Source organism: Cygnus olor, chromosome 3 (assembly GCF_009769625.2).
Source record: "Cygnus olor isolate bCygOlo1 chromosome 3, bCygOlo1.pri.v2, whole genome shotgun sequence".
Lineage (NCBI taxonomy): Eukaryota > Metazoa > Chordata > Aves > Anseriformes > Anatidae > Cygnus > Cygnus olor.
Window position 1 is genome coordinate 93,989,739 of NC_049171.1, and position 26,847 is coordinate 94,016,585.

A 26,847-nucleotide genomic window follows, 5' to 3' on the forward strand; every position below is an offset into this window, starting at 1 on the left:
GACACAGACTACGTGGTCTGTGGTACAGGAGCGTTCACAAAAATGAAGAGAAGATTCAAGCTGAATGTGACATGTCAGGAAGACCTGAGGTGGAAGTGACACATCCCACTCTCAGCACTCTACAGAAGTATGTTAGTTACCAGATGGCAATAAAACTACAAAAACATAATTTTAAACCAAATGTTAAAATTGGCAGGTTATGGCATATAGTAAAATACAGGAACAAAACTTTATCAAACATCTCAGACTTCTCATGCTAAGAATACCAAGTGAAAATGAGTGGTTTTCTTTTTCTTTCTCCTCCAGGCTGCTGAAATCTGAACAGTTTTTTGATTACACTGGAAACATGATTAGAATTAGAAACCCAGTGTATGCATGAATTAAAAGCAGTGCCACTTAAAAGGAACAAATAGAAGTCTTGATTTACATTTCAGTGAGCTGTGCAAGCTATGGTCCTTCTCTTTGAAAAACCTCTGTGCATGCTTCACTTCTATACAATAAATACTTATAAAAGTATAAACCCTTTTATTTCAGGGAGACTACCCACACTGATGGAAAGAAACTACACATGTAAGTGTTCACAGGACTGGAGCCCATGGAGTACAAGAACTCTTACTACAGCGGAACAAGGTTAAAATGCAGCTCATCACAACATCAAAAGCAGGTCCAACAAATGTGTCATGAACTTACAGACAAAAACCTACAGGTTGTTCCAATCATGCCCATTCCACAATAACACTAAGTATTCAAACACATTGTGATTGTGCAATGTCAGTAACACAGAGTATTTTGTTCTTTTTTCCTCCAGCTAAACAACTCCACTAATAAGTAAAATAAATAAAATCAGTAAGAAGTTTTAAAGTGAGGCTTCTGCATTATAACTATTTCTCCCCAAAACACTGCAAACCTTTCTAGGTCTAACCTCAGATCTTTAAGGAACCTAAATAAATGAACTGACTAAAAAGTTAAGATTAATTTGAATATTTAGGCTTCAAACAGATGTCGTCCAGTAGCTGCAAGCAGACTTATTTCAGCTGAGCTTGGGATGGATTTACTGTAGGAGCTTTACATGTTGTTTGTACTGTTGTGTCTCCCACAGAGAAGCCCACTTTGAGACTTGTGACTTCTTGTGACAAAGAACCACACTCCCTGTGTAACAAAAACACATCCATAGCCAGGCTATATACGGAGGGAAACTTCATAAATTCTATCATTTTATGTAGAACACCTGTACTTCCTTGATAAAAATCCTTCTCAAGAAAATATAAAGCATATCACACTGTTTTAGCAATCCTTTATTGAAGATAACAAGTTGGTTATGTTCACTGTATTGTATGAAACATCACAATATCATACTGGGAAGGTACTATCAGTACAGGGTTGGACCAGAGCGGACAGTCTGAACAATAAACCATTTTGCATTCTTCATTCCCTATCTTTTAACAACCCCCAAAAAAACAGTAAAGGGACAAATACCTGTTAACATCATCATTTAGAACACTTTAACTTACAAGGCTAAAATCTAATGAATAAATAAAATATACTGTGGCAATAATCCTCTCTAGACCAAAAAAAAATAAATCAGATACACAGTGAATCAAAATGATCGGGAAAGCTGGCCTTCGGCACTGGTATGACAGAGCTTTTTTTTTTTTTTTTTTTTTTTTTTTTTTTACAGACTCACCATGGGGATAAAGTTACAGAAAAATACCATGAATTCCATTTCACACAAAACCAGTTGATGACTGTCATTAGCTTAAAACTACACACAAGGGCAATTACATCCTCGCTGAAACACAGTTTAAACAAATAGGAAAATGTTTACAAGGCATCCACAGCATGTAAATCATATACAGATGGATACATTCATTGTTTCCCCTCCCCAATAGCTTTTACTTTAGATAAATACTTTACTCTTCCCCATTTTCAGCATTTACTGGACTCATTACATGCACAACTCAAAGAAGTCAGAAAAAAAAAGTCAAGGTTATTGCAAAAATAGAATTAAACTAAGAATCTTCAAGTACCTTACATGACAGCCACTCTGTACCATGCCCATTGCTTATAAAATGAAAGGTCATTGAACCCATGAAAATATCTCTAATATTTTCTTAATTTAAAATAGATAATTTTAAGTGTATTTATAGTAATCTCAAAGTGATAATTTGAACTTTGAAAATAATGCAAACAATTAAAAATTATACCCATATTACACAAGACTTCTGTCTGTATCTTAAGCTGAAAAAAATCAAAAACTATAGAAAACCACATATAGAACAAAATCACAATTTACATTATAATAAAGGCAAATTTTCAGCATTTTTTTTTTAAAAACCTGCAGCTGTGAGAGATGTCAAAGCAAGTCGCTACTAACTATAAATTCATCAGTTTGGTTTTAAAAGATTTTCTCTAGCAAGAGTTTAAGGGTGTGTTGTACACATGCGTAAAATTCTTACTGGTTTTAGATGCCTAGAATCTTCATATATTATTGCCAAATACACTTATCTCCAAGCAAGCAGTAGGCAACATATCACAATTTGGACACCGCAGGGAAACCTAACGGTCTGGTAATACAGGTAAAACTGGAAAATTAAAAAAAAGTAGTAATACACATCTGATAGCGTATTGCCCAATTGAAATCACTTTCAAGCCACAGAGCTGCAAAGCCTTCCAACTCAGTAAAGTGAAATAAGTAACGTCTCAAAGAATTACTTGTACTCTCTCATGCTTGTGTGCTGTAATTTCATTTAACCATAGCGTTATCTTCAGAGTACAACTACAATCCCATGCACCTCAGGTACATACACTGATCTGCTGAGAGAATCACTCCTTCCTTCCTTTTTAGGGCCAGAGTTCATTACAGATGTAATCGGTATGCCTGAGGCTGGTAAAAATACTGTAGTACAGGCAATGCTAAGAGTGGCAATATCAGAAAACACAAAAATGAACAAATGATGGAAAATTCTAATATCTTTCTGCCCATTTCACAAAATGTTGGAAATCCACCAGAATTTTTCCCTTGTATTGAAGAAAACAGATTTAAAAGTTTTTTCCCCCTTTCAGAATCAAAAGCATTTTAGTAGATTTGTAAGGCTACCACGGATCTTCTAGATCTCCAGCACCCTACAGGAAGAGAAGAGGAGAAATATTACTACTCACCAATACAAATGAAAACATTTTGCTGCACTTTGGATTTAAGTGGCATAATTAATTAGAACACTAGCATAAAACCGACATTCTCCTTTTTTCATACCTGTCCAATTCCACACACAAACATGCTTTGCTCTTCAACTACACAGGAGAATTCACTTTTATGAAACATGAACCCAGTAAAGCTATTTTAACATAAAGACTTAAATATTACCTAAAATCATACTACATCATAGCTATCAACAGATACTACTACATCTATGGAATACAAAATACAATTCTACAGAGTACTAAAACTTAACTCTTAAGGTATTCCTGGTTCATCAGAAATTCCCACAGGCTCTTTTTCATTAAGGCAGTGAAATTTGTACCTATTTTGAACAACGATATTTTTATATGCAAGTATTACAATAAGGACTGAATACTGACACAACTATTCCAGAGTTAACCTGTTAGCAAATCAGTTACCACCATTGTAAATTAGCACTATGGCCACTGACCTACCCAAATGCATGTGCATACATGTGTCATACACCAAAAGACAAGAAAATGATTTGGTAGAAGGTAAACTTAGGTAGAATAGCCAGTTTATTCATTTATATTGCTGATCCTTAACTTGAAATTGAGAAACGTTGCTCAGACAGAGGATTAATGAGGAGTGTACCAAACTTAAAATTACTCAAATATCTGTAGAAAATACTGAACATCACGATGAGTTAATATCAGAAGCTATGAGAGAAGTTTTGATGTCAGAATAATGGCATTTCAAAGTAAGTTTATTACTTGCTTAAAAGAGTCAATATGCATACAGGTGTTATTCCACAGCATGTTCTTTATTTTCACTTAAACACAAACTCTTAAAACTTGACACTAGGTACTAATTCTAAGTACATTTTCATTTCTGGATAAATGTTATGCTACAACCTGGGAAATCAGAATACAGTCATCTAGAAAATAGGTATTTATGAACAGTAGATACAAACTAAATTGGAAAAATGGTACACATTTCAAGAAGAAAAAGTGACAAACTAAGATGTGGTAAGTTTTGTAATTTACTTGTAATATAAACTATGCACAATTCAAGTACAAACATGCAGTTATGATGCAGGGGAAAAATGGGAAGTATTCATATAATTCAATTAATTTGCACAAAAGATACCATTAAGTTGTGAATTACTTTACAACAGCAAACATACCATCAAAATTGTTATTTAAGAATTTACTTACAAGGTGTTTTGTTGGTTTTTCTTTAATTTACTTTTGCATTAGCATATTAGGTTCCTATTGTTGGTGTCAGAGGATTTTGAAAAAATCTCAAAGCAAAAGTTACCTGGTTGCTATATAACATAAGATGCAACTACTGTAATATACCATAGCTTTTGAACTTCTAAGGAAAGAGATATTTATGTAAACAATCTGTACAAATTATCAAAAGTGAAAACAACAGACTTCTAGGATAGATGTGACAAATGTTGAGATATAAACAAAGGAAAATCACCAAGTGAGGAGAAGCGTTAAATCCACTACATAAAACAAAGATATTATGTCTGTTTATCGCTCATCTTATTCATCCCTGAATCTTCACTTGAGCTTTGTATTTCAGCAAGGTGATTCCCAGATTCTGTGGGGTTTTCTGGTACAGGGTCACTGGGTCCAGCATCATTATCTGAAGTAGAAGCTGCAGCTGATTCAGCAGTACACTCTTCTCCCTGTATCTTAGCTAGCCTGTAACTAGTCAGCATCTCTTCCAGAAGGTGGCGGTAGTTCCCCCTATGATTAATTCTCATTTGCCTGAGTGCTTCCACCAATTTTCCCTGTGTTCCACTTTCCTCGGCTTCGCCAGGGTCCTTTTTTTAAGATTCAAGACCCCAAAAAAATCAGTTGTTAAACTAGGGTATTTTAGAACGACATTGAAAAAAAAAAAACAACTTTTCTGAGAAAACAGCAGCTTTGTTCTAATTTAAGTATAAAAACACTTATTAGCAACATACATCTTAGAACAGTATCATTAATGTTTATTTTATACAACATAAAAACACTGTTTTAATAGGTATCATTCCTTAGATTAATAATTTCAATTTATTTTGAGCCAGACAGTGTCAACATGCTACCTCCACCCAATTAACTCCTTCTTGGTTCAAATGGTCTTTCTGATAGATATTCTCCACAATTGTCATTTTGAAATGAATGAAATTTGAACATTTAAGCTTCTTTAGCCAACAGGTCAATATTTTTAATTGTGAATTTTCACACAGCTGATAGCAACGCAGTTCTGTGAAAAGCTTACAAAAAAGAACAGGCAACTCCCTACCGCTAACAATTTAGTTGAAGCAACACCTCGATATAAATGCTTCAGTGTGTTTTAGAAGATGATCCCTCTATATTAAAGACAGATTTCTGCATGCATGATGCTGCCATGAAAGAAAGAAAACAGCTACCTATCAGCACCAGGAGCGGTGGGCTTTAAACAACATAAGACCATGGTTTTGGCAGATGTGTACTGCATTGAAAAATTCACAGCAACAGCTATTTAAAGTCAAATTTAGTGACCTACAGCACAGAACCTGAATAACACGCACTGATTAAGGAATGTAGGTCTCTTCTGCAACCATATATTTGTCTACAAGCCTTCAATGGAAAGTCTTTTGTTGCTGTGGGGTTCTTTTGGTGTTTGTTTGTTTCCAATAGGCTTCTGTATCTATTACAGCACATTGAAATCAATACTAAATATTTTAACTTTCAAGTGCTATAGCAGTACTGTTGCTTTAAGGGAATAGCATGTTTTAAATTATTAATATCTAGCAAGTTATCAAGCTAGACAAATGGAACTAGATCACTTGAAGCTGGCAGATTTTGCAACAGAGGCAAAATCCAGACTGCCTTCTTCTCATGCTGAACTCATTTTATTGTTATCTAGTCCAAAAGCTTCATAAGCTACAAGTATTGCAATTGCTCATTTTCAAGCTAAATAGAGGTATTAAGACAGTATCGTGGGTTCAGGAAGATTTTGGATGCTGTAATGTTGCTGGAATAGAAGTCCTAAGACCGATTAGAAAAATGTAAGTTAAAATGAGACAATTTTACCACAAAGGTGAGCATTACTGTATATAATGCTATCCCTCTAAGCTCAATTTGTTGCTTAAGTAGAGATGTATTTCCACTGTGGTTTCCTGGTCTTAGTTTCAGATGTTGTGACTGCCATGTACTAGCATTTTCACATTGATCTTCAAGAGCCCATTGAGGAAAAGCAAGTTAAAAAAATGTACTTTTAATGCGTTAAGTGGGACTGTTTTAGTGCCTTAGAAGCACAAATTCAGAGCATCAAAATTTGACTTGATATAATTCCTCTGTCCCATCAATTTTACTCTGAGGTTTTGACATTAGCAAACATACGCCCACTCCACAATACTCAGATCTTTAAAGCCCTTTTGGCAGACTGAGGTGAATACTTTTGCTCCTGTGCAACTCTAAAGAGTAAATACAATAAGCAATATGCTAGCATTGCCGAGACTCCTGAACAACTCGAATGCTATTATGAACCAAAATAACAGTGCTGTTAGTGTTTGATATTTGAGCCTGCATCCTACTTTGTATCATGTTTGATGGTGGTCCATTTTGTGCTTCCCTTGTCTCCCTCAGTGTTAGCAGACAAGAAACCCCACATATAATAGACAGTAGAAACTGCTCATATATATATATATGTATATATATACACACATATATTGTATACGTATACATAAGTATATATACACACACACAAGAATTACTGGTATATTTTCTTCTCTATACACACACTATACACAATATATACACTACTACAGATTTATCTCTAATGACATTTGGTTAGAACAGGTCCCTCAAAAGCCCTGAAAACTAACATTATTGTACAAGTTTGCATTTGTCCTTCTTCATGTTCTAATTCAACTCAGTCCTGACCATAAAAACAGGTAGCTGTATTTAACATGAGCATTCACAATTCTTACACAACTTCTCTTCTGTTAGATTACTTGTACATAAAGAGACACTATGTGTTAAAGGACACCAGATTTACAGTGTTTAAGGCTGCAAGAATTTTGTCCATTTAATTTTTTTAAAAGTAATTTACCACAGCCCTTAGTGACACACGATCTGATTTAGCAAATGCCAGAATATAGTATTAGTAAAAGCAGGAGAGAAACATAGCCTGTCTCAAACAAGATACTCAAACACAAAGGTGGCTTTAAACAAATGCCACTGAAACTTGTAGCATAGTCACTGTAACTTTAACACTGTTCCCCATTTTTAAGGTTACACATACACCCAAGCAGCCTAACTGAACTAGTCTTAGGAGCATAAACAGAATCCTTAGAGAAAGTGTAATATTTCTAACAGAAGTGTTCTTTACACTTAAACTAGACTGCCTACTGGGTTAGGTATTGCTCTAACATTACACTGGTAACACTTATTTAGCTACCTAGTTCTTCTAAATTCCATTCAAAGATCTGAAAGCAGCAAGCCCCAGTATGTACCAGATTTCTGTGATTTCACGCATGCTTGTCAGAGTACAAGTTACTACAGCTGTAGCAGAAGCCCCTCTGCTGAAACACCAGCAAAGTTGCAGTTTGCAAGCCCAATGCAAGGTTCTCTCCAGCCCCAGATTTGTCCAATACTTGTACTGCAGTGAGATGTCAAAAAAAAAAACCCACAACTTTTAATGACTGCTGAAGCTACGCTAGCAATCTCTGAATACTGCTGTAGTAAAGACTCTTTTACTCCCCACAGATTCTCACTCTACACAGTGTCTACTTACTCGGGCCACTTGTTAAAGATTCTCAGACTACAAACGTAACAGAACAGACACGTGAACAACTGAAGTTACTCCACAAATCACAAGCTCCAATGACAAAAAAAATCTAAGCCAGGTACGACACTAATAGATATATGTAGTGACAAGAAAAAACAAACCTAACCTAGAAAAGACACCATCTTGGTTTTAATTTATATACTAAGAACTTATTTGTCAAGCTATTATGATCCAGTTCACAGTAACTCTCAGTAACTACCTTAAGTTGTTCAACACTAAAAAGTAAACTCTAAGAAGGAAGACATATCTTCAATTGCACAAGCTTATCTTTCTTGCTTTTCAATTTTTACTCACATGCATTAATATTTTAACAACTACTTTATTTTTTCCCCCCATGGTATAAAAAAAAAAAAAGCTTCTGCCTTTATATAAAATTACCAGATTAAGATGACTGCCACAGGCAGATTTTCAAGTTACTAACTGCAGTATTATGCCTTACACCCACACTCTAACAGACACTCGTATGCAGTTAAATACACATGGGGAAAGATTCTCAAGTTCAAGTCAGTGCACCTTCATGCTCTGCAGACTCAGAATCTGTCTCCAGTGTGTAATTTTTAGTATGAAGATGCACTCTTGCTTCATACTGGTTTAGAACAGAAGCATTATAACTTCGATTACAATCTCACTGGAAATGTCATCACTGGGATGTACAGTATGTTTCCTTCCTACCTTCACTTCCTGTTTAAATGCGAGATGTGTAGCAATGTTATCACAATGTGTAGACATTGCATAACTGAACTGCTTCCTTCCCTTTTCTGCCCCTCCTGTGCACTTAAACATCCAGTTGAAAAGACTATGAGATCACTACTTATATACCTAGAACCAAGGACTGAAATAAGACAAGCAAGGCACTCATGCTTTGGTCACTTCAGATGAGGCCCACAAGATTCACCCTGCTCTCACAAACACAAAAAACAATTCCTGCTTGCTGGGAAAGCGCAAACAGGAATTGCATCCTTCACCCAGTGGCAGCAGCCTCTTCTCAAACTGCTCTAGGTCAGAATCACTTAGGATAGGAAGAAAAAAGGTACTGACTGAAAAGTGGCAGCTATAATTTGATGCAATGTATCTAAAACACATCATTCAAATCTCTGTTGAGATTTGCACTAAGTAGCAACCGAAGATGCAGTTTACAAAAATAAACTGGAGTGTACTCGCATTTCTTATTAAAGAAACCAAACTAAAAAGACTCCAAACAAATACACAGTGATTCTAACAGTAATAAAGTCCAAAGTTATATTGCTTTCTGAGTATTTACTTTGCATATTTAATTCAGTTACCCTATTTTATTATTAAATTATAACAGATGTAGAAAACTTTTCCTGGAAGGAGGCAACATACAAAAAGGATGCCATACTCTATGTTAGGGCTTTAGGCAAACTTACATAGCTATTGAGAACTAAATCTGGACTTTGAAAGCATGCATCACAAATGGCATTTCCAGAAAGTTATAATTAGACAAAAAAAATACAAAACATGCTATAATCTTCAACTAAACCTCCCCCCAAGAAGGAACAAAGTTATGTCTAAATATTAAGAGCGAGAGCAGGCAGAATTTCCTGAAGTACTAAAGAAGCTGAAAACAAGAAAATTTTGCAGCTATCTTAAGATAGCAAGCTGAACAGTATAACCACTAACTTGTTTTGGGGGTACAGCTGCACAGTTGAATGCACGTTAAACGAAAAACCTATAGTTCTATCACATTTGAAAAACAAAAAAGGAGCAAATCCTACACAATAAAGTAAATTAGAGATTTCTTCTCTCTTCATACTTAAAATAGTGTCCCCTTGCATCTGTAAAAGCTTTCTGACTTCAGAGAATAAGCCAAAAATAGGTAACCAAAAGGAAACACGTTGGGAAAAAAACAAGCTAACTGTGGTAAGATTGGGTGCTCTAAGATTGTGAATATGCCATTAATCATTTCAAAGTATTTAAAAATAATCCCCCCAACACACCACTGACTATAATGACTATGTGACTGAGAACCTCATGGTCATTTCAGGAAAAAAAAAACATCTGATGATGAAGGATTTACTAGAAGATGAACAGTATCTTCGCAGATCAGTTCAGCGTGGGTATCAACAGTGATGTTTTTCAATCCTTTACAATATACTATTCTAGTTCTTCAATCAGTTTTCCAAACTTCTTTTTTCTCCAAGAACTTTAACTACTACTGATATGAATACTAATTACTCTTTATATCACTATTATGAATAACCCAAAATCAGGTGTGAAGTTACAGTAAACCATATTGCAACATAAATATTTAAAACAACTTACTACGAACAGGGTAGATGAATGCAAATCTTTTTAGAAATGGGAACAGAAGTAAACTGAAAGCAATTTACACCGTCCTTAGACCACTGCACATGGGATATTTAAAGATAACATACACCTTAAAAGAGTAGTCAATATGAGTCTCGTTATCTTTTATATTCAGTGTTCCAAGGTCTTCTACACTTACAGAAAGAAGACAGTAATAAGTGCTTGCCCTCTCTTTTACTAGATTTCTGGAATATCTAGTAAGGAATATGATTTTTGACCATAGTAAACTATCATTAAAAAAACACTACATTGTTGCTTCACAAGTTTGACTGAAAAAGCAATAGTCAATTAAAAGTTTAAAAAGTCTTTTAGAACTGGGTGCCAGAATTAGATTTCTGTCTTTGAGCATGAAGTTCTTCCATATCAAATCCATCCAAAACAAGGTCAACATACACTGTATGCTCCAATACATATTTTGTGTTTATAATACTTTATTGGCAGTGATGTACAATTTTGCTTAGTGTATGACACTACTTGGATGTTCTCATTAACAAAGATGTGTAGCAATCAAAATGGAAACTTACCCCCTCATTCTCTCTGTGTGGATTCAGTCTACTGTACACAGCTTCAATAATATTACGCCTAAAAAGAGAAGTTTTTAAAAAAATATAAGCATAACAATAAGGGATTTCAAAAACTTTGAGAACTTAAAGAGGTTTGAGCACAATAATAAATGATTTCAGAACATTTACATGCTTGGCCTTCAACCTGTCTCTTAAGATGAAGCCCACTCCTGGTGTCTTCAAACATTTTCAATATGATGTTTAGGGATTTAACACGACGCCGGAATTTGTGAAGAGTTAACAACACAAAACTTCTCTTATCTTATCCTCCCCCACGGTTTTTCCCTTTACACCTTGAGTCAGATTTTGCCAAGAGTAATATTTAAAACTGTATTTCTCTTATTGTTACAGAACTCCTGAAGTTAGTTGGTTTTCGTATTTCTGGGTGTGGAACTTGAAGACAGGTTTTGTTGTTGGTTTTTTTTTCTTACTTTCATTACTTCTACACGGGTTACTACTTGCCTAAGAATTTTTGAAGCCTGGTGTCCAGTGCCTACAACTTCTGAAGTTTGCTGTCAAGTGTCTGTTCACACTGCAGACACTACAACTTCAACACCATATGGTGCCTCCAGAACACAACCAGCTAAGAAGGCCACACCTTCACAGGCAGGCAAGATGAGCACAAAAAGCTAAAAACAGTAGTAGTAACGGGGGAAGCACTTTACATACTCTCGTTTTCATATTCTTCCCTAGGCATCTACTTTCAGCTATCCTGGGGACAGTACTCAGAATTAGAATGATCCTTGGTTTGATCCAGTATGACAAGCTCTTATGTTCATATCATGGAAGCAAAAACAGAAGAGTTTCATTTCTGAATGGAATGTTGCACGTATGTGAATTGCTGAGGCAAAGCAATAGACTGGCTCACAGCTAGTGTCCAGCATCACAACAGATTTCTCAGTATTTAAAACAGTACCTACTAAAATACTCAGAACTCTGGGAAACAGTTTCTGGACCAATGAATGCAAGGGACTGAATCAAATCTCACGATGACCACGAGCCTACAATAGCCAAAGGACACTGTGCTTTCCATCCTGTGCTCAGATGCAGTATATGCTGATAATGAGGTTAGCCATTTACCTAGACACACCATGCCACGGCAAGCAGAAGGCAGGCACAACAGATACACTGACCACTTGAAGCCTCAAGGCACTGGTGTATACACAGCTTGTGCTTGTTCACAGACAAGGGGTTTGGGCTGCCTCCGGATGAGCACCAGGAAAGAAGCCTCATTAGATGAAGCGTTCCAAATAAAGGATCTTTTTTGATTTAGGTGAACTTGAATGAAACTCCTGCTCTGCAAGATAGCATCTAAAACTTACCATCAGTGAGGAAATCTCCAAACTTAAATAAGCATGACTACCAAAATGCCCTCAAAATAGAAGATGGAACATATATTAGGCAAATTCAATCAGATCCTACAAGCTCAACAAGGATTTGACAAGATCTCAAAGATACCTCAAATCTACATCTAGCTGAATAGGGGTTGGAGTATTTCTCGTAACAGAACTAGACCTGGAGAAAGAAAACCTTGACTGCTGAAGAACCTAGGCATTGCTCCTGTGAACACTTCGATCCAAAGAGAAGTTGGATGCAGTTTTTGGCAATCCACCCTAAATTTTACAGCTCTTACAGCTTCTAAAGTGATACTATTTGTTATAATAGAAAGTCTTTTATTTTCTTTTCTATAAAGAAGTAATGTCTGTATCCAGTCACCTTTGATATGAAATAATTGAAACCCTTGTTGCTCTGGACAAGCTGAATAACTTAGTGATGTTCATGACTTGAAAGGCAATTAAAATATCCACAGCGCAGCCTCTTTCGGGAGTGATGGACGTGGCATGAAGAGGAATTACTGACAAAATTACTGTTTTGAATACCATTACTGACAAACGTTATTTGTTTCTTGCATGTAATACAGAACAGATATGAAATCCCTTTCTTCCCACTGTCACTGGAATAAGGTACAAAGTTATCAGCACTCAATGAGGTCTTCTCTCATGCTTAAGAATTTCTGATACTTCTGGCATCAACTGTCTGCACTATGGAGAGTACTGGTACCTCCTACCAGTGTAACAGAAAATAGATGGACTGTCCAAGCACGGCTGCCATAGAAGTAGCAGATAACTGCTGCGGAGGGTTTAAAATCAGGACCTCGGGAATGTTCTCTTCCTGCAATTCACTTTCCTTTCTTTATACAACTTATTTCTTAGTACTTTCTTGGCATGTAAAAACTCAGCAGCAAGATGTTGCATGGAATTACTAATGCCCAAGTAACATGGTGGCTCAAGACTTTCGTTTTCTCTTTCCAGCAACAAATGTCTATTCTTTTGCAGCATTCAAACTTACAGGGGTGATCTAAGACAGGCCGGAAGATGGTATTTGAAGAGTAAGCTTAATTTTAAAGGACAGCAAACTACAATCAGGTGACCACATCAGAGTTGACACATTTAGATCTCCTCTTTCAAAGAATGAGCCACTTCTGGCTTCTACAGAAACGAGATGTTTGAGGTAAGCATACAATGCCCCAAGACGTGGAGCATGGACACTGGGTGGTGGAGTGAGCGTGACATCAAAAATTCTCTTAACTAACATTTTGACATTATAGTTGATATTCTTAACAAACTGAGGTAATAAATAGCTAACAGTAAATACATATTATGTATACATATTATATATTATGTATATATATATATGTATATATAAATACATATTATGTATATTTGTGTATATTTTTCTTTTTAACAGTTCAATGGAAATAAACTAGTACATTATGTACCAGAATACAATCTTTCTCTTCACCCTTCAGGAATGGGATCAGTAACACAAATGTTTATGTACAGCAAAAGGTAAACTAGCCTCAAATACAGAAAAGAACTTTTATTGACTTGAGTATAGCTGTTAACTGAGAAAGATTTAGAATTTTTAATTAAAGGATTTCTTGCAATGAACTAAATAGTTAAAGAAATTCTAGTTGTGTACTCACTTGCCAGCTAAACCACCTCCTGGTGGTAAATTAGGGATATTCTCCGCAGATAAAATACGAATAACATGCGCAAGATCAGGCATTCCTTCTTCACCTGATTTTTCCATAATTTCTATTTTAAAAACAGAAGTATTTAGATTACTGAATTTATATGACCCATTTCTTAAAACAGTATGGTACAAGACATCATCACTTTAACAGATATTATAAAAAATATTTTGCATGTAAACAGGACTTTTAAAAAATGTTTTAAGTATGCTATATTTGCACAGTGAACCGAGCTATTCAAATCCATAGTCTGCCTTTCCATTATGCTTCTAGCCATTCTCTCTCTCTTTGAGAAACTCTTAAGTAGACTGTGAACTGGTTGAAACATCCTGGGGACAGCAGCTTGTTCTCTTCCAGAAAGGTGACAGCTAGAAGCCTGCTTCAATTACCTTCCCATTGCATTGCAGCACACACTCAGAAGTTATATGCCATAAAGCCAACACTTCCCAGGAATTCACTGTCATACTTCATTGTGAATAACACCCTGTACTCTCAAAGTCCTGAATCTCTGTGCATAAACACCAGGACCATCGAGCAAAAAGACGACAACAAATAAAATGGCCCAGTGGCCAAAACAGAATATAAACGTTACGCAACAGATAACTGATGATGTGGTATTCCATTTTCAAAGCAGACATATCTCACTAGTCCAGCGCTAGGACGTTTTTCTGCCTCGGGAAAGAAACGCCTATACTATGAAATCAGTCTTCACATGCTCTTATTCATCAAAGCTGCTGTAAGACTAACTTGCAAAAGATGCATATGTGTATTCACATATGCATAATGCTACAACCTTCCAGACATCAGCCTCAAGTCAATTAATTACAATCATTGCGGAAAAAGATTCACTTAGGTTATCTAAAGTTGTAATGGTATGAATGTGTCACATACTTTAAAGTGAAAAAAGTTTAAATTTTTCTGAAAATCAACTAAATTAAGGAATGTAGTGCCATTTCCTGTAGAGACTGACTCAAATATTATGCAAAAAAGATTCAGAATTCTTTCTTCCTAACTTCCCTGTTGTGTACCTTAAACAAAAACTTATCTAGATCAGTCTGTATCATGGCTACTATCCTAAACTTAAAAAAACAAAACAAAACATTAAGTTTCTTACAATCAATTATTTTCCACTCTGGATGCCTGATTTGGAGCCTACAATTAAAGTGAGTTGAAGCTACAACTTCAGTTTCTGAAGTTAGTAGAAGACCACATCACCTACATTAAACACTGCACCCTAGGTTTCCTGGTACTTAAATCTCTCTTGATGTCTGTTATATACCCATAAAACAAGGGATATGCAGACTTCTCTCGAGGCTACTGAAAACAAAATGTGTTTTCAAGGCACTTGCTCACTCTGTATGAAGGAGATCTGTAGCAAAGCCCTCAAAAGGCAATTCTACTTCCAAAACAGTTATACTACCCTGTAAGAAATAAGGCATTATGCTTCTAAACTGCAATTTTAAGTCAGCACCACAAAACTCTTTGCAATGAATGAGCAGGGTATATTACTAAAAGTGGTTAAACATTCTTCCACGAAACTTTATATTATATATATAACTTTCATACACCTATTAAGAATGAATCATGGCTAGCAAAGGAAATGACAGCTAAGTCTGCGCGCTTGTGTCATCTTCAGGCTTTGATCACTTCTTCCATGCACATTCACACACATCAACCAGAAGTCCTTTCACAGATTGTGTCCTTTTGTGCAGTTCTGCCTAGTTACAAGTAGATGCTATCATTGTCATATAAATGGTGCTGAGTCACATCAGATAGGAAACATGTCTCATGTATATACTGCCTTTTATAACAACAGCCTGTCAGTTTCTGTACAGACTAAAAGTAACAAATATCAAAAATTACAAAGAACTAAGGCTACAGAAGTAAGCATGAGATTTTTATATCTTCTTAAAAGGAAATTAAAGCAGTCACAACTCAGGATTATTGTATATTTCTCGGTACTGGAATCTTCTGCTTTATGCTGTATAACCCTTGGGAGCTCTGAACTGAACCAAGAGCACCTTCTCCCCATTTTCAGAGGGTGCTCAATCTGGAATTCTGGTGAAATTGGCCGTCTCCTTATTCTCTTTGTTATTAGGATGAGTAATTTCACCAAAACATTTTCCCACCCCTTTCAAAAAAACAAAACACAACAAAAAACAAACAACAATAAACCACAACTAAATCAGCTCCTTAATAGAAAACTCCAAGAATAAAGCAAATGTCCTCTTCTCACTACACACTGGCTAACACATATATACCATTGATTTGTTTGACAAAGACTACTAGAGAAAGCAAACAAATGTTTTCAAAACCTAATATACACATTTACAAGGTTTTCACTTCCTCAATGATGTTCAAAAAATTAATTGCAGGGTTATTTTTAACTGAATATGCAAAACATGACTGCAGAAATTTTTATACCTCTATTGCTAATATAATTTAGACACTTGAAGAATCACTTCATGATATTATCATATATGCAAATCCATGAAAGTCCACTACAAAGCAAGTCTACTACTTTACTCCTAAAATAATTTTAACTAAAAGTTTGATACAGAGATAAGCATTTTGAAAGTTCCAACCAAAATTTATTCCAGTTTTATATCAGTACAGAATCTTCCTAAAGTTTCAGTCCCCAACCAGACAACATTAGAGCTGCTTTTTACACTCCAGCATCTCCTATGATCTCTAGCTGTAAGATTATGACATAGGAAAGACTCCACTTTTCTCTACCAGGTCCAACTTCAATGCCTCAAAACAGCTTTATATAAAGTACATATTCTACATACATAAAACGTATGTAATTCAACTTACTGTATTAACTGAGCATTGAACTATTAAAACTACCTGAATCTACGTTGAAGAAGTGCCCCTATTTATAACTTGAGGTGTTCATTGTTTTTCTTATTTTTCTTTTTTAAATCTCCATGTCTGATACACCCAGAAGTCAGAGCATTGACTTCTGTGCCTACTTTTCTCTTCCTGTGAGCAACCAGTGGATCTCAAAACAAAAACAAACAAAAACACAAGACAAACCAGATGAAAACAGAGGGCAGAAAGTACCACTTGAAAGCAGCAGTAAGAAAAAAGACTGACCTAGCATAACTTTACTGTCCAACACATTTGCATTACTTTGGAAATTGACCAATTAAGTAACTCAAAACAGAGCAAGTCACTGTCATAAGTAACTTAGTCACAAGCCATCAAGTACAGCCTCATAGGTATTTCAGAATACTCTTGAATTTGCAGCTTTAGAATGTAGTTACACACAGGCCATCGACATTAAGATCCAAGCTACCAAAAAGTTTTAGTATACAGTTTTGAGGATTCTAATGGAAGAACTGTCTCTTGCTCGTTTATTTTTTGGTATCTCTGAGAAGACCTGACAGAACTACTAGCTTATTATATGAATGCATAGGATCTTGGCATTCTACTTAGGAATGTATAAAAATGACTGAAAAATAACATGTGCAAGTGTTAAACTGCTTTTGAGCACAGATATTAAAACAAGCAAAAACAACAAAAGCATGCCTCAAAGAATGCCTTTTTCTCCAAGCCAAACCTTAAAATGCCTAAACAGAGCAGTGAAAAACCGGTTGTCTTAGAGGTTTGATGGGATAGTCCAGTCAGCTTTAAATCTAAGGCTCACAAGAGAACAAAAATATCCCATGTGGAACAGTGCACATTCATGAAAAACAAATACCATTGAACAAACTCAAAAATTACATTCCTACCTTCCAATTTTTTTCCTTACTACTCATACTTTGGACCCTTCTTTCTTAACCCCCCCCCCTTTTTTTTTTAAAAAATGAAAAGCATTTCTACTCACTACGTAAACCTGCAAATAAGACTATCTTTTTACTTTTAAGAATCCAACCCCTTTCTAAATGATTCTCCCCAGTTGTTCGAAAGGTTTTGTTCAAGTTTCTCTGCATCAATTCTGACTAGCAGTACTCAAGGCACAAATGTAATGTAGAAATTGCAGTCCAGTAACTTCCTTTCTTTTAAGGATACTGTGTCAAGATGTCAATTTCAAAGAATTTATGAAGTATGAAAAAATTGTTGGAGAGAAGACAGTAGCAATTACTTCAAATTATTCAGAGTTGTTTCCTTTCTTTTCTGTGGTTCTTGATAGAATTTCCTCAAATATGCTAACACTCATTCCTTGCTAAATACTTGACATTTAAAGGTCTTGCACTCTGGCCAATTCACTGAACACAGAATGACACAGGGAACTCATGTAGGAAAAATCAAGAATAGCTGAAGCAACAGAAACTCAGCCTTTGAAGCAACTTGTTTCTGTTGAGACCTTAAGCTTAGCAATCATTTCAAGTTACACTTGGAATGGCTCTGCATCAGTGCAGGTTGCAAACTCTACACATTTTTTTGCTGTGTGTAATGTGTTAAATATGATGAAATAGGTTAAATATTTTTGCTCAGAAGTTATTTTGATAGAACAGTAACTCAGTTATGCTACAACACTAGCATTGTTACTAGTAAATAATGCTTCCTACATCATTTTCAGTTAATCCAGTCAATCTGACTAGAAAGTATTTGACAGCTTTTCTATTAACGCTTTTAACATTCACAAAAGCAATAAAATACACTGTAGTTCTATTTATTTTCCACCTGTTTGCAAATTGAGAGAGAAGCCCCCGAGAAGCTGGGCATACTAACTCACAACCACCATGTGTTCACCTACCTAACTGCGGACAGTGAAGGTAACTGCTCCTGGCTCTCTCCCAGAGCCTATTAACAGCTCATGTCCTCTCCTCAGACATAGGAAGATAATAGTTATTTATCTTAACTAATCATCTAGGAAGCCCAGGATGTAAGCCAAGTTCTGAGAAATGTGCCTAGAGCTCGCATGTGAAGTGACCATTAGCTCTCCCTAACCTCAGCAGGAAGGCCAAGTATGCAAGCCATGTCAGTTTAGATCCCATTTAAACAAGATGGGCAGTGGGGGAAGACACCACACCATACACACCACCAGCACACGCAGAGCTAACTGTGTCATGGTCTGAAGGCCTTCTTATAGGTTTTTTCTTTTTTTAAAGATTAAGTCGGTGTAACTGACGTAACAAACCTGTCTAGATTACTGGGACACAAACAGGAAAAAAAGAAGTCTAAATACCTTATTTGGTTACATAAGACTAATAAAAACACATTTAAACAAAGAACACGAGTGCAGCCATTTCACACAGATGAAAAAATAAATAAAATATCTCCAGAAAATGTCATTTACAGCATTAAAGTTAGTAGCAAAAATCCTCAAACTTAAGGGGCAAAGCTGACAGTTGTCCACAGCAATTAGGTTGCAGTGGCAGGATGGATGTTTAAGTCATCTGTTGCGTTTTATATTGAATTTGTGTTAAGAAAAGTTAAGAATGATTAGCTGTGGGTTTTTTTTTCCTTTTTGTTTGTTCTAATACATATACTCAGAAGTTTCCTGATCTCCTCAGATCTACAGTGCAGGCTTACTTCTCATTCATACTTAGTCCTACTTACTTGGATATGAACTACTTTCTAATAAAAGCAGGTCCAATCCTTTAACATCTATACAGCATACTGAAAAGCCAGTGGAACTCTTAGATCTTCAAATAAAAGCAACAGGAAAAACAGAAGCGGAATCCATCTCCCATGTGACAGTGCTGAAGTCCTATACTAGTAATTCTCAAATAGTCTTAAGGAAAATTAGTATTTTCCTCTATAGATTATAGATACCATCAGGATCCATGTTGAGAAAATTTAATAAAGAATACTTGAGTTCAGGCAGTTGGTGTCCATAGCTGTGGTTTATGTCATTGAGACCTTGCTACAGTCTTAAGACTGCAGGTGGGAACCAGCAGGAAGACATCTAAGTCCCAGACATCGTGGCATTTAAATTTAAAATTAATTCCACAGAACACTACTGAACAGTCCTGCAGGTGCCAATGTTGCATTTTTCTACATGAAAAGAGTACTATCAGGAAAGCAATACCGTAGTATAACACTGAAACGCTGGTCTCAGCACCTGGCACAAATACATCTAAGGTGGCTGCATGACTCATTGTCTACAAGAGGGACCGCCTATTTATGAGGCACTTAAACCTGGATATAGTCATCAGAATATGCTAGTCCTGTCCTGAAACAAGTCAATAAAGGGTTCAAACTACCTCAGCGTTCTTTCTCAGCCAGCGTGCTCTTCAGCAAACCATCTCCTTCCCCTGAACACTGCTGCTGTGATAGATCCAGCAGATAAATCAATAAGCTCCATCATACGTAAATGCATGACAGTTCTTCAGTGCTCTTCTGATTAGATAACAGAAGTTAAAAGAACGATAACAACAAGGTTTTCAAAACCTCTGAACACTGTTTCTCTCTAATGAAGCTCTTTCACAGTAGTATCGCAGCCACATATGTAACATCAAGACAAACTGTTCCAGGAATAGTTCTTTTCATGCTTGGGTTGATTCTGCAAAAGCCTATGCCAACATATGATCAATACTACAAACAGGCAAACTTTCAGTATCAACAACGAATTTCAGTCAGTTCTACCAAACTGAGCTATACCTGGATCACTAAAGTAATCAACAAGATTAAAGAGCCCCAGAAGCCACTACATACAGGCTTTTTGTCAGACCTTAGAACAGCCTTACCCAGTGATAAAAAAAAATAAACAGAAGCAACAGTTTGAAAGTCACTTTTTCTGACATTAAGAACGTGGCAGAAAAGGAATAAACATACAAGGGCTAGCCTTTCATTCTCGCTTAACTGTTCCTTTAACTGTTTCTGAAAATGTTGTATTCAATCCTTTGGAGGAATAAAAAGAACTATAAAATCAGTGAATAAATGAAATTGGTTAGTGATTAAGTTCAGTCCTCTACGAGAAACATCTAGAATTGCTTTTATTGCAACTTTTGTTCATGCATACACACACTTGGTAAGCATTCAGAACCAAAAGGATGATTTAAGGCTCTTGCATTCACATATATTTTGATCAGTTACACTCTGTAAAAGTTTTCACAAGTTATTTTTCAAACTGTCATTTTAAAACAAACTCACAACTGTATTAAACAAAAGCAGTTAAACAACCTTGATAATTAGGAGTCCCTTCAAGAAAAACTGATAAAGGTTTTTCTTTTAGTCAAGCTTCCTCAAAAGAAATGGAGCATGTAACACAAGTATCCCTTTGTAACCAAAATATTAACAATATCACTATTTAATTACCTGATGTAAGCCTCTGTAAGGTCAGTGGTTACTTCTGTCTTCACAAAACAAAATGCAAAGATCTAAGGTTTTATTAAGAAAATGCATGTGGCATATGGTTTACAACATTTTTCCTCATCATAAAGTCATGATGGCTTTTGTTGGTTTTGGTTTTATGCTCAATAACATTATGACAGCATTTTTAATGAAGAAAATGGATTTCTTACCTTCAACCCGTGATTCCAAGTGCTTATCCAACTCTGCATCTTTTTTCACTGCCTCATCTGAGACCTTAGGAGCATTTGAAAAACAAACTAGTACAATACTCATGTTATCACGACTCCCCTATGCAACAAAGAAAAAGAAGAGTTAGGCTCTTTAGATTTCATCTTTCCTTTTTTTATTCTTGTTACCACTTGTATTTTTACTTACAGTATTGTATCCTAGACTTACCTGGGAAAAAGAAGCCTTGCAATCAAAGCCTTTGATTAATAACAACCTCTCTTTCTCAACTAAACTACTCATTTAAATTGATTTTCACTGATTTTACATTCTTAGTCTAAGCTAAAATTATTTAATGCACTTTATGTGCCAACTGTTTAAAAATAACATTTCTACATAAAATAACCGTTTAAAACAACACTGAAGAAAACAGGAAAATTAGACTGTCATTTAACGTTAACCTTAAGGAAATGAAAAAAATATTCATGTTGCAAAATGAAATGCTGAATATTCTAAACTACCAGAATAGCTAGTTTCAGCTATTAATGTGTAAGTTTGAAAACATTCACTATGGCTGTTCAACAGGAAGTACACGTTATACCTCATGCACCTTGAGGAAAACAGGTAAATTACAAAATAAGAATTCATTTAGTATGGCCAAACTGACATTACAGACTATCTCATGCTCAGCAGTATAAGCTAATGGCTTTTGCAGATAATAATTTTAATGCCAATTGTTCACTAGTAAGCTCCAATACCATTTTCCTCCTCACCTTTCAAAATTACAATCCATAGCCAAATTTAAAAATTACAATTCAAATTTAAAAGCAAGGAGATCCAGAAAAACTGTAATTTGAACTCCTGGTTTAAAATCAAGATTATTTTTTTTTTTGTCAAGTTCTCTATTCTTGCACTTTCTGTCAAGTTCTCTATTCCTGGTCTAAGTTTGAAATCTTTAACAAACGTTATGTAAATAGCTCCTTATCCAAACTAAACCAGAAATCTGTGTGCCATTTTTCACTGCATATTGTTTCTCTATAACCCCAACCCACTGGGTAGTTCCTATCATTTACCAAAACAACTCATTCTTCAAAGGAAATTAGGTAGCAATCCAACATCAGAATAAATTCCTTCAGAATGCAGGACTTGTCCCAATGTAGGTCTTGGTCCAAATTCCTTTTTATATCAAGCATATGGATACACTTAGTATTTTACAATAGATAATACTTCACATCCTGAAGACCTTCTAACCTTGCCACAAACTGCTCAGATCCAGGATCTTACTTTAGAAAATTGAGGTTAAAATGAGGTTAAAAACATGAGGTTATGTCTACTGCTTTACTGAAAGTATACTAGAGTGACAAGTCATTAATGAAGCTGATTGAGTGCTTGCTCAGAAAAGCCGGGGCATTTAAACCTATCTTACAACATTTGACATATGCTGGAATACAACCATATTTCCAAAAAAGTTACTTACCCTTTACTGTTTAATTCTAATTTCTAAGTTTTAAACCTTCCTCAAAATGGCATGTTTGGTCTATGGATTCATCAAGGAACTTTATTTGTATTAGTAGGAGTTACACTTTTGAGGGAATGCTGGAAATGACAAACCTGTGAAACGTTTACAGACCAACCTGCAATATCTCCTAATGAACTTGAAATTTGAGGAGTGCAAGCAAGCTCAGATGCAAAAACAGTGCTTCTTCATCTGAGCTACAACAATTAGCTGAGGACACCACTTCAGATGATAGACAAAACATACCCTGATGAGGAGATAGTAGTACAAGCACAGATATTATGCAAAGGAGAGCAACACCACCCAACTCAATAGAGCAAAAAAATACAAACTTTGCACAGAATGTACTTTTTTTTTTAATTATGTTTTTAAAAAACATTCACTTTAAAAGTTGGAAACAAAATTTAGAGCTGGAACTATATGCAAACATTACACTAAGCTTTTATTTTTGCAACTGCCATCACCCCTCCAAGCACAAAGGATGAGGCTGTACACTCTGCAGCAAAGACAGTCAAATGGGTACAGAAGTTTGAGGGTAGGAATAGGGAGAACGGAAAGATTAGGCCAGAAACTGCTGTTAACATTGTACCCATCTAAACAGAAGATAGATTCAGAACATCTGCTTGGAGAAAACAGTTACATACCTTATGTAAACAAGTGTCCACTACCCAATTGCACACTTTTTCCAGGTCATCTGATACTTCAAGTCTAGACTTAACAAATTCACAGAGCTCTTCGTTGCTCATTACATCCCAGATTCCATCACAAGCCAAGATGATAAACTCATCTTCTTCTGCCCTTAAAATTTCACAAACCTCTGGCTCTGGAGAAACAAGTTGTTCTGTAGGGCCTTTGCCGTCAACACATTTGTAGTCATAGTCCCCCAGAGCTCGAGAAACTGCCAATGAACCATTAACGCGCTGAATCATTACACTGCCTCCTGCATTCTGGATTCGCTCTTTCTCCCTTGGGTTGCAAGGTTTGTGATCCTGTGTTGAAAAACAGACTTGTCCATTCCTATAGAGAACAGCACGTGAATCACCACAATTGATAAAGTATACATGCTCGGGTGAAATCATAACTCCCACTGCTGTTGAGCCACTTCTGTCCATCCCATTTCTGAGGTCTGAGAAATTGCGCATATACTCATCAATTTTCAAAAAGCCAGTTCTGATTCCACTCTTGACATTTTCCACTGAAGGTTCAAGAGCAGATCCAGGTTTTTCTGCCGCCCTAAAGTCTTCATTGTTAGTGATGTGTTCTAGTAAGTGTGTGGAGCAATAATTTGCAACACGAGATCCTGCGTGACCATCATAGACAGCAAAAAAGGACCAGTCCTCTAAGCCGTGAGGAATACCTACAACAGCTGTGTGAGCATCTTCCATTTCCACTCTCCATCCCTGCATACTGCTGAGGCCGTAACGCAAGCCATTCCCTGCACCATGAGCATTATGTTTTTCAGTTTTTGGTTTATCCAAAAATGCACCCATGTTTATGCAATATCAAATCTGGAAAACAGAGAAGAAGAATCTTAGTTATAAATCCACCATTCTATCTAAGTTCACTCAGCAATGTCAGTTTTGTTCTCCATTCCCTTTCTTCTTAATAAAACATATTACAAAGCATGCACATGTGCAAAAATCAACTATAAGGTGGAGGGAGGGATAATTAACAAATGACATTAATGAAATTGGAACTTACAGACCCTTGTCTGCCTTTCAGGCAGTATGGTTTCTATTTTGTGTGCGCACAGGGTTTTTTGTTTGTTTTTGTCTTTAAGACTAAATATGCAAGAAGGCTCTCCATATGAAGGTGGACAACTTCACGTACCTCTGTAGCCCAATTTTGTCATTCTCTGCTGGAAGAGTAACATCCATATTACTCCTATTCTCCTTCCATTTTCACTAGGACATGAAGAAAAGCTAATACTTTATAAATAAGTACCAACTGACTTGCTAGCTTTGCATGTACTGTGCCACTTCTTTAATCTTGTAAGCATGACAAAATTGACAATAGAGAAATGTAGACCACTCACGAAAGGAAAGTATGATTACAGCACTTCCAAAGAAGCAGTAAGTCATTTCCCACTTTGACCCAAGAAAACTTTTCACAGGATTCTCTTACTATATTACTTACTCCTTTGGAATACATTTCAATTTTTACCATCCCTAAAAGACATTCACGTGGTTTTAAGTTCATAGATGCACTGATCTTGATTTTAAAACATATCCAGTTAAAACAGATATGAGCTCTCTAAGGGAAGAAAATATTCCACAGAAAGTTAGTTCCTCAACATATGGAGAAGATCTGCTTCAGAATATGTGAGAAGCATCCTCAGAGAGTAAGCTTGCAGATACAAGTAACCTACACTGAAGCTTCAGAGGACTTCCAACTTCCTCTCCTATACGAGAATAGGTCATCCTATGCAGGCCTGAAAAAACACCTTGCACTTTACAAAGTCAGCAAGGAATATTTTCTTTACCCCAGAGACCCTGCAGTACTTTTTTTTTTTTTTTTTTTTTTTTCTCAAAAACTCAGAAAACTCCTGATCATGCTAACAATGAGTACCCCATGAAACCCTTAGCGACTGGCTGTAAAAATGATAGCAACTTTCGACCAGGAAAAATCTGAGAGCCTTGACTGATCGCAAGCAAGTCAGTCGCTAGTGTTTCCACACACTAGCACCCACCAAACCTGTGGAGTCACGATAAACTGCTTTAAGAGTTTGTTACCATGTCAGAACGAAAGCTTAATGATTCATTTCTTCTTTCATTCCCCTCCACTAAAGATATTTTCATCATCCATAGATTACTCTAACAGGAGAGATGAAAAGGAAATAGTACACTGCAAAAGGAAAAGCTTATGGCTAGATTCCTCACCCCACCCTGCCAGGGTAATTTCAGAACTTTCAATCAGATAATGCAAACTTCACACTCTGCTCCAGTGGCCTCCATGAAGGGCTGAGGATCCCCATTATTCCACAGACCAAGACTTTACTCACCAGCTATACTTCTTTTGAACTATATTTCTCACTCTTAACGTAAATTTAGACACTTCTCCAAATATTGCAGCAACTCCCTATCTGCTTTACTTTTTAGTATAATTTACTTCCTTAATTAATGTTTAATGGTCTTTAATTCAAGTGCTACTAACACTGCAGAAGGATGAACATGGTTCTGGTATTTTTTTATTAAAAAAAAAGAGTACTTTAGCACTTAGCTAAATCAAATCAGCTGAGAAGCACCAGAATTCAGATGGCTCTTATGTTCAAGTACCATGTTATATTCTAATTACAAGCCTTGGAGTTATCTCTTCTGAAGATCCTTTAAGAGATGTAGAATAAAACATCATCAATTGGATTCCAAGTTTAGACACATCTGCTAGAGAAAAAGATTTCTTTAGCAATCAGCTAAAGGAAATTGAGGTTTTGCATGTACAGAGTAAATTCTAACACCGTGCAAATACCCACCTCTAGCTCGGCTCTGAGCTACTACCATGATTTTTGATCATTCACATCTATTAGGGAACTCTATAATTGCAGACTAGTTGATTATCTCTCTGTACCAATCTTCTGGTATCAAGAAGTCCGGTAGTATAACACAAGTCTTGTACTTAGTAAATTGCCTTAAGCTGCTGTTAAAAAACAACTATTGTGTGACACTAAAGAAATATATCCTAAGCCCTGTACGTGCTCCAAAACGAGCATTCCATGTACAAGGTACACATCTCCAGCTGCAGCATCTACAGTAAACTCAAGTCACAAGAACACACTACAAAGTTGCTGCCAATTTGTTTTTACTCTATATAAACGTGAAAACAGTCCTCAAACTAGACTTTGTAAAGCAAAACCAAGAGTACCATTCATTTGAATTGATAATTAACTGGCACATCTTATACAAAAAGCAAGAATGACTTCAGACCAGCAGCCAACTTTCTCAGAAGACTTCACATACTTTCAGCAAAGTCAAATCATTAAGCCCTTTCAAACACCTACTCTCCA

At 36.0% G+C, this 26,847-nt stretch overlaps 1 protein-coding gene across 11 annotated transcripts in view; it reads right to left on the bottom strand.

Annotated features, from left to right (window-relative positions):
• Window positions 1–1,277: 1,277 nt before the first annotated feature.
• The window catches only part of PPM1B (protein phosphatase, Mg2+/Mn2+ dependent 1B), a 60,617-nt gene continuing 35,047 nt past the window's right edge, over window positions 1,278–26,847 (bottom strand). For 7 of the 11 annotated variants that reach the window (XM_040554214.1, XM_040554207.1, XM_040554212.1 and 4 more), the window contains 5 exons: window positions 23,492–24,355; window positions 21,337–21,454; window positions 13,871–13,982; window positions 10,846–10,903; window positions 3,965–4,997 (listed from right to left, as the gene is read on the bottom strand). In XM_040554214.1, coding sequence (XP_040410148.1) covers window positions 4,692–4,997; window positions 10,846–10,903; window positions 13,871–13,982; window positions 21,337–21,454; window positions 23,492–24,337 — 1,440 coding nt within the window. In that variant the 5' untranslated portion in view covers window positions 24,338–24,355 and the 3' untranslated portion in view covers window positions 3,965–4,691. Of the gene's footprint in view, window positions 3,124–3,964; window positions 4,998–10,845; window positions 10,904–13,870; window positions 13,983–21,336; window positions 21,455–23,491; window positions 24,356–26,847 lie in introns of those variants that run through there. The other 4 variants (XM_040554216.1, XM_040554218.1, XM_040554217.1 and 1 more) reach the window with 1 other exon arrangement.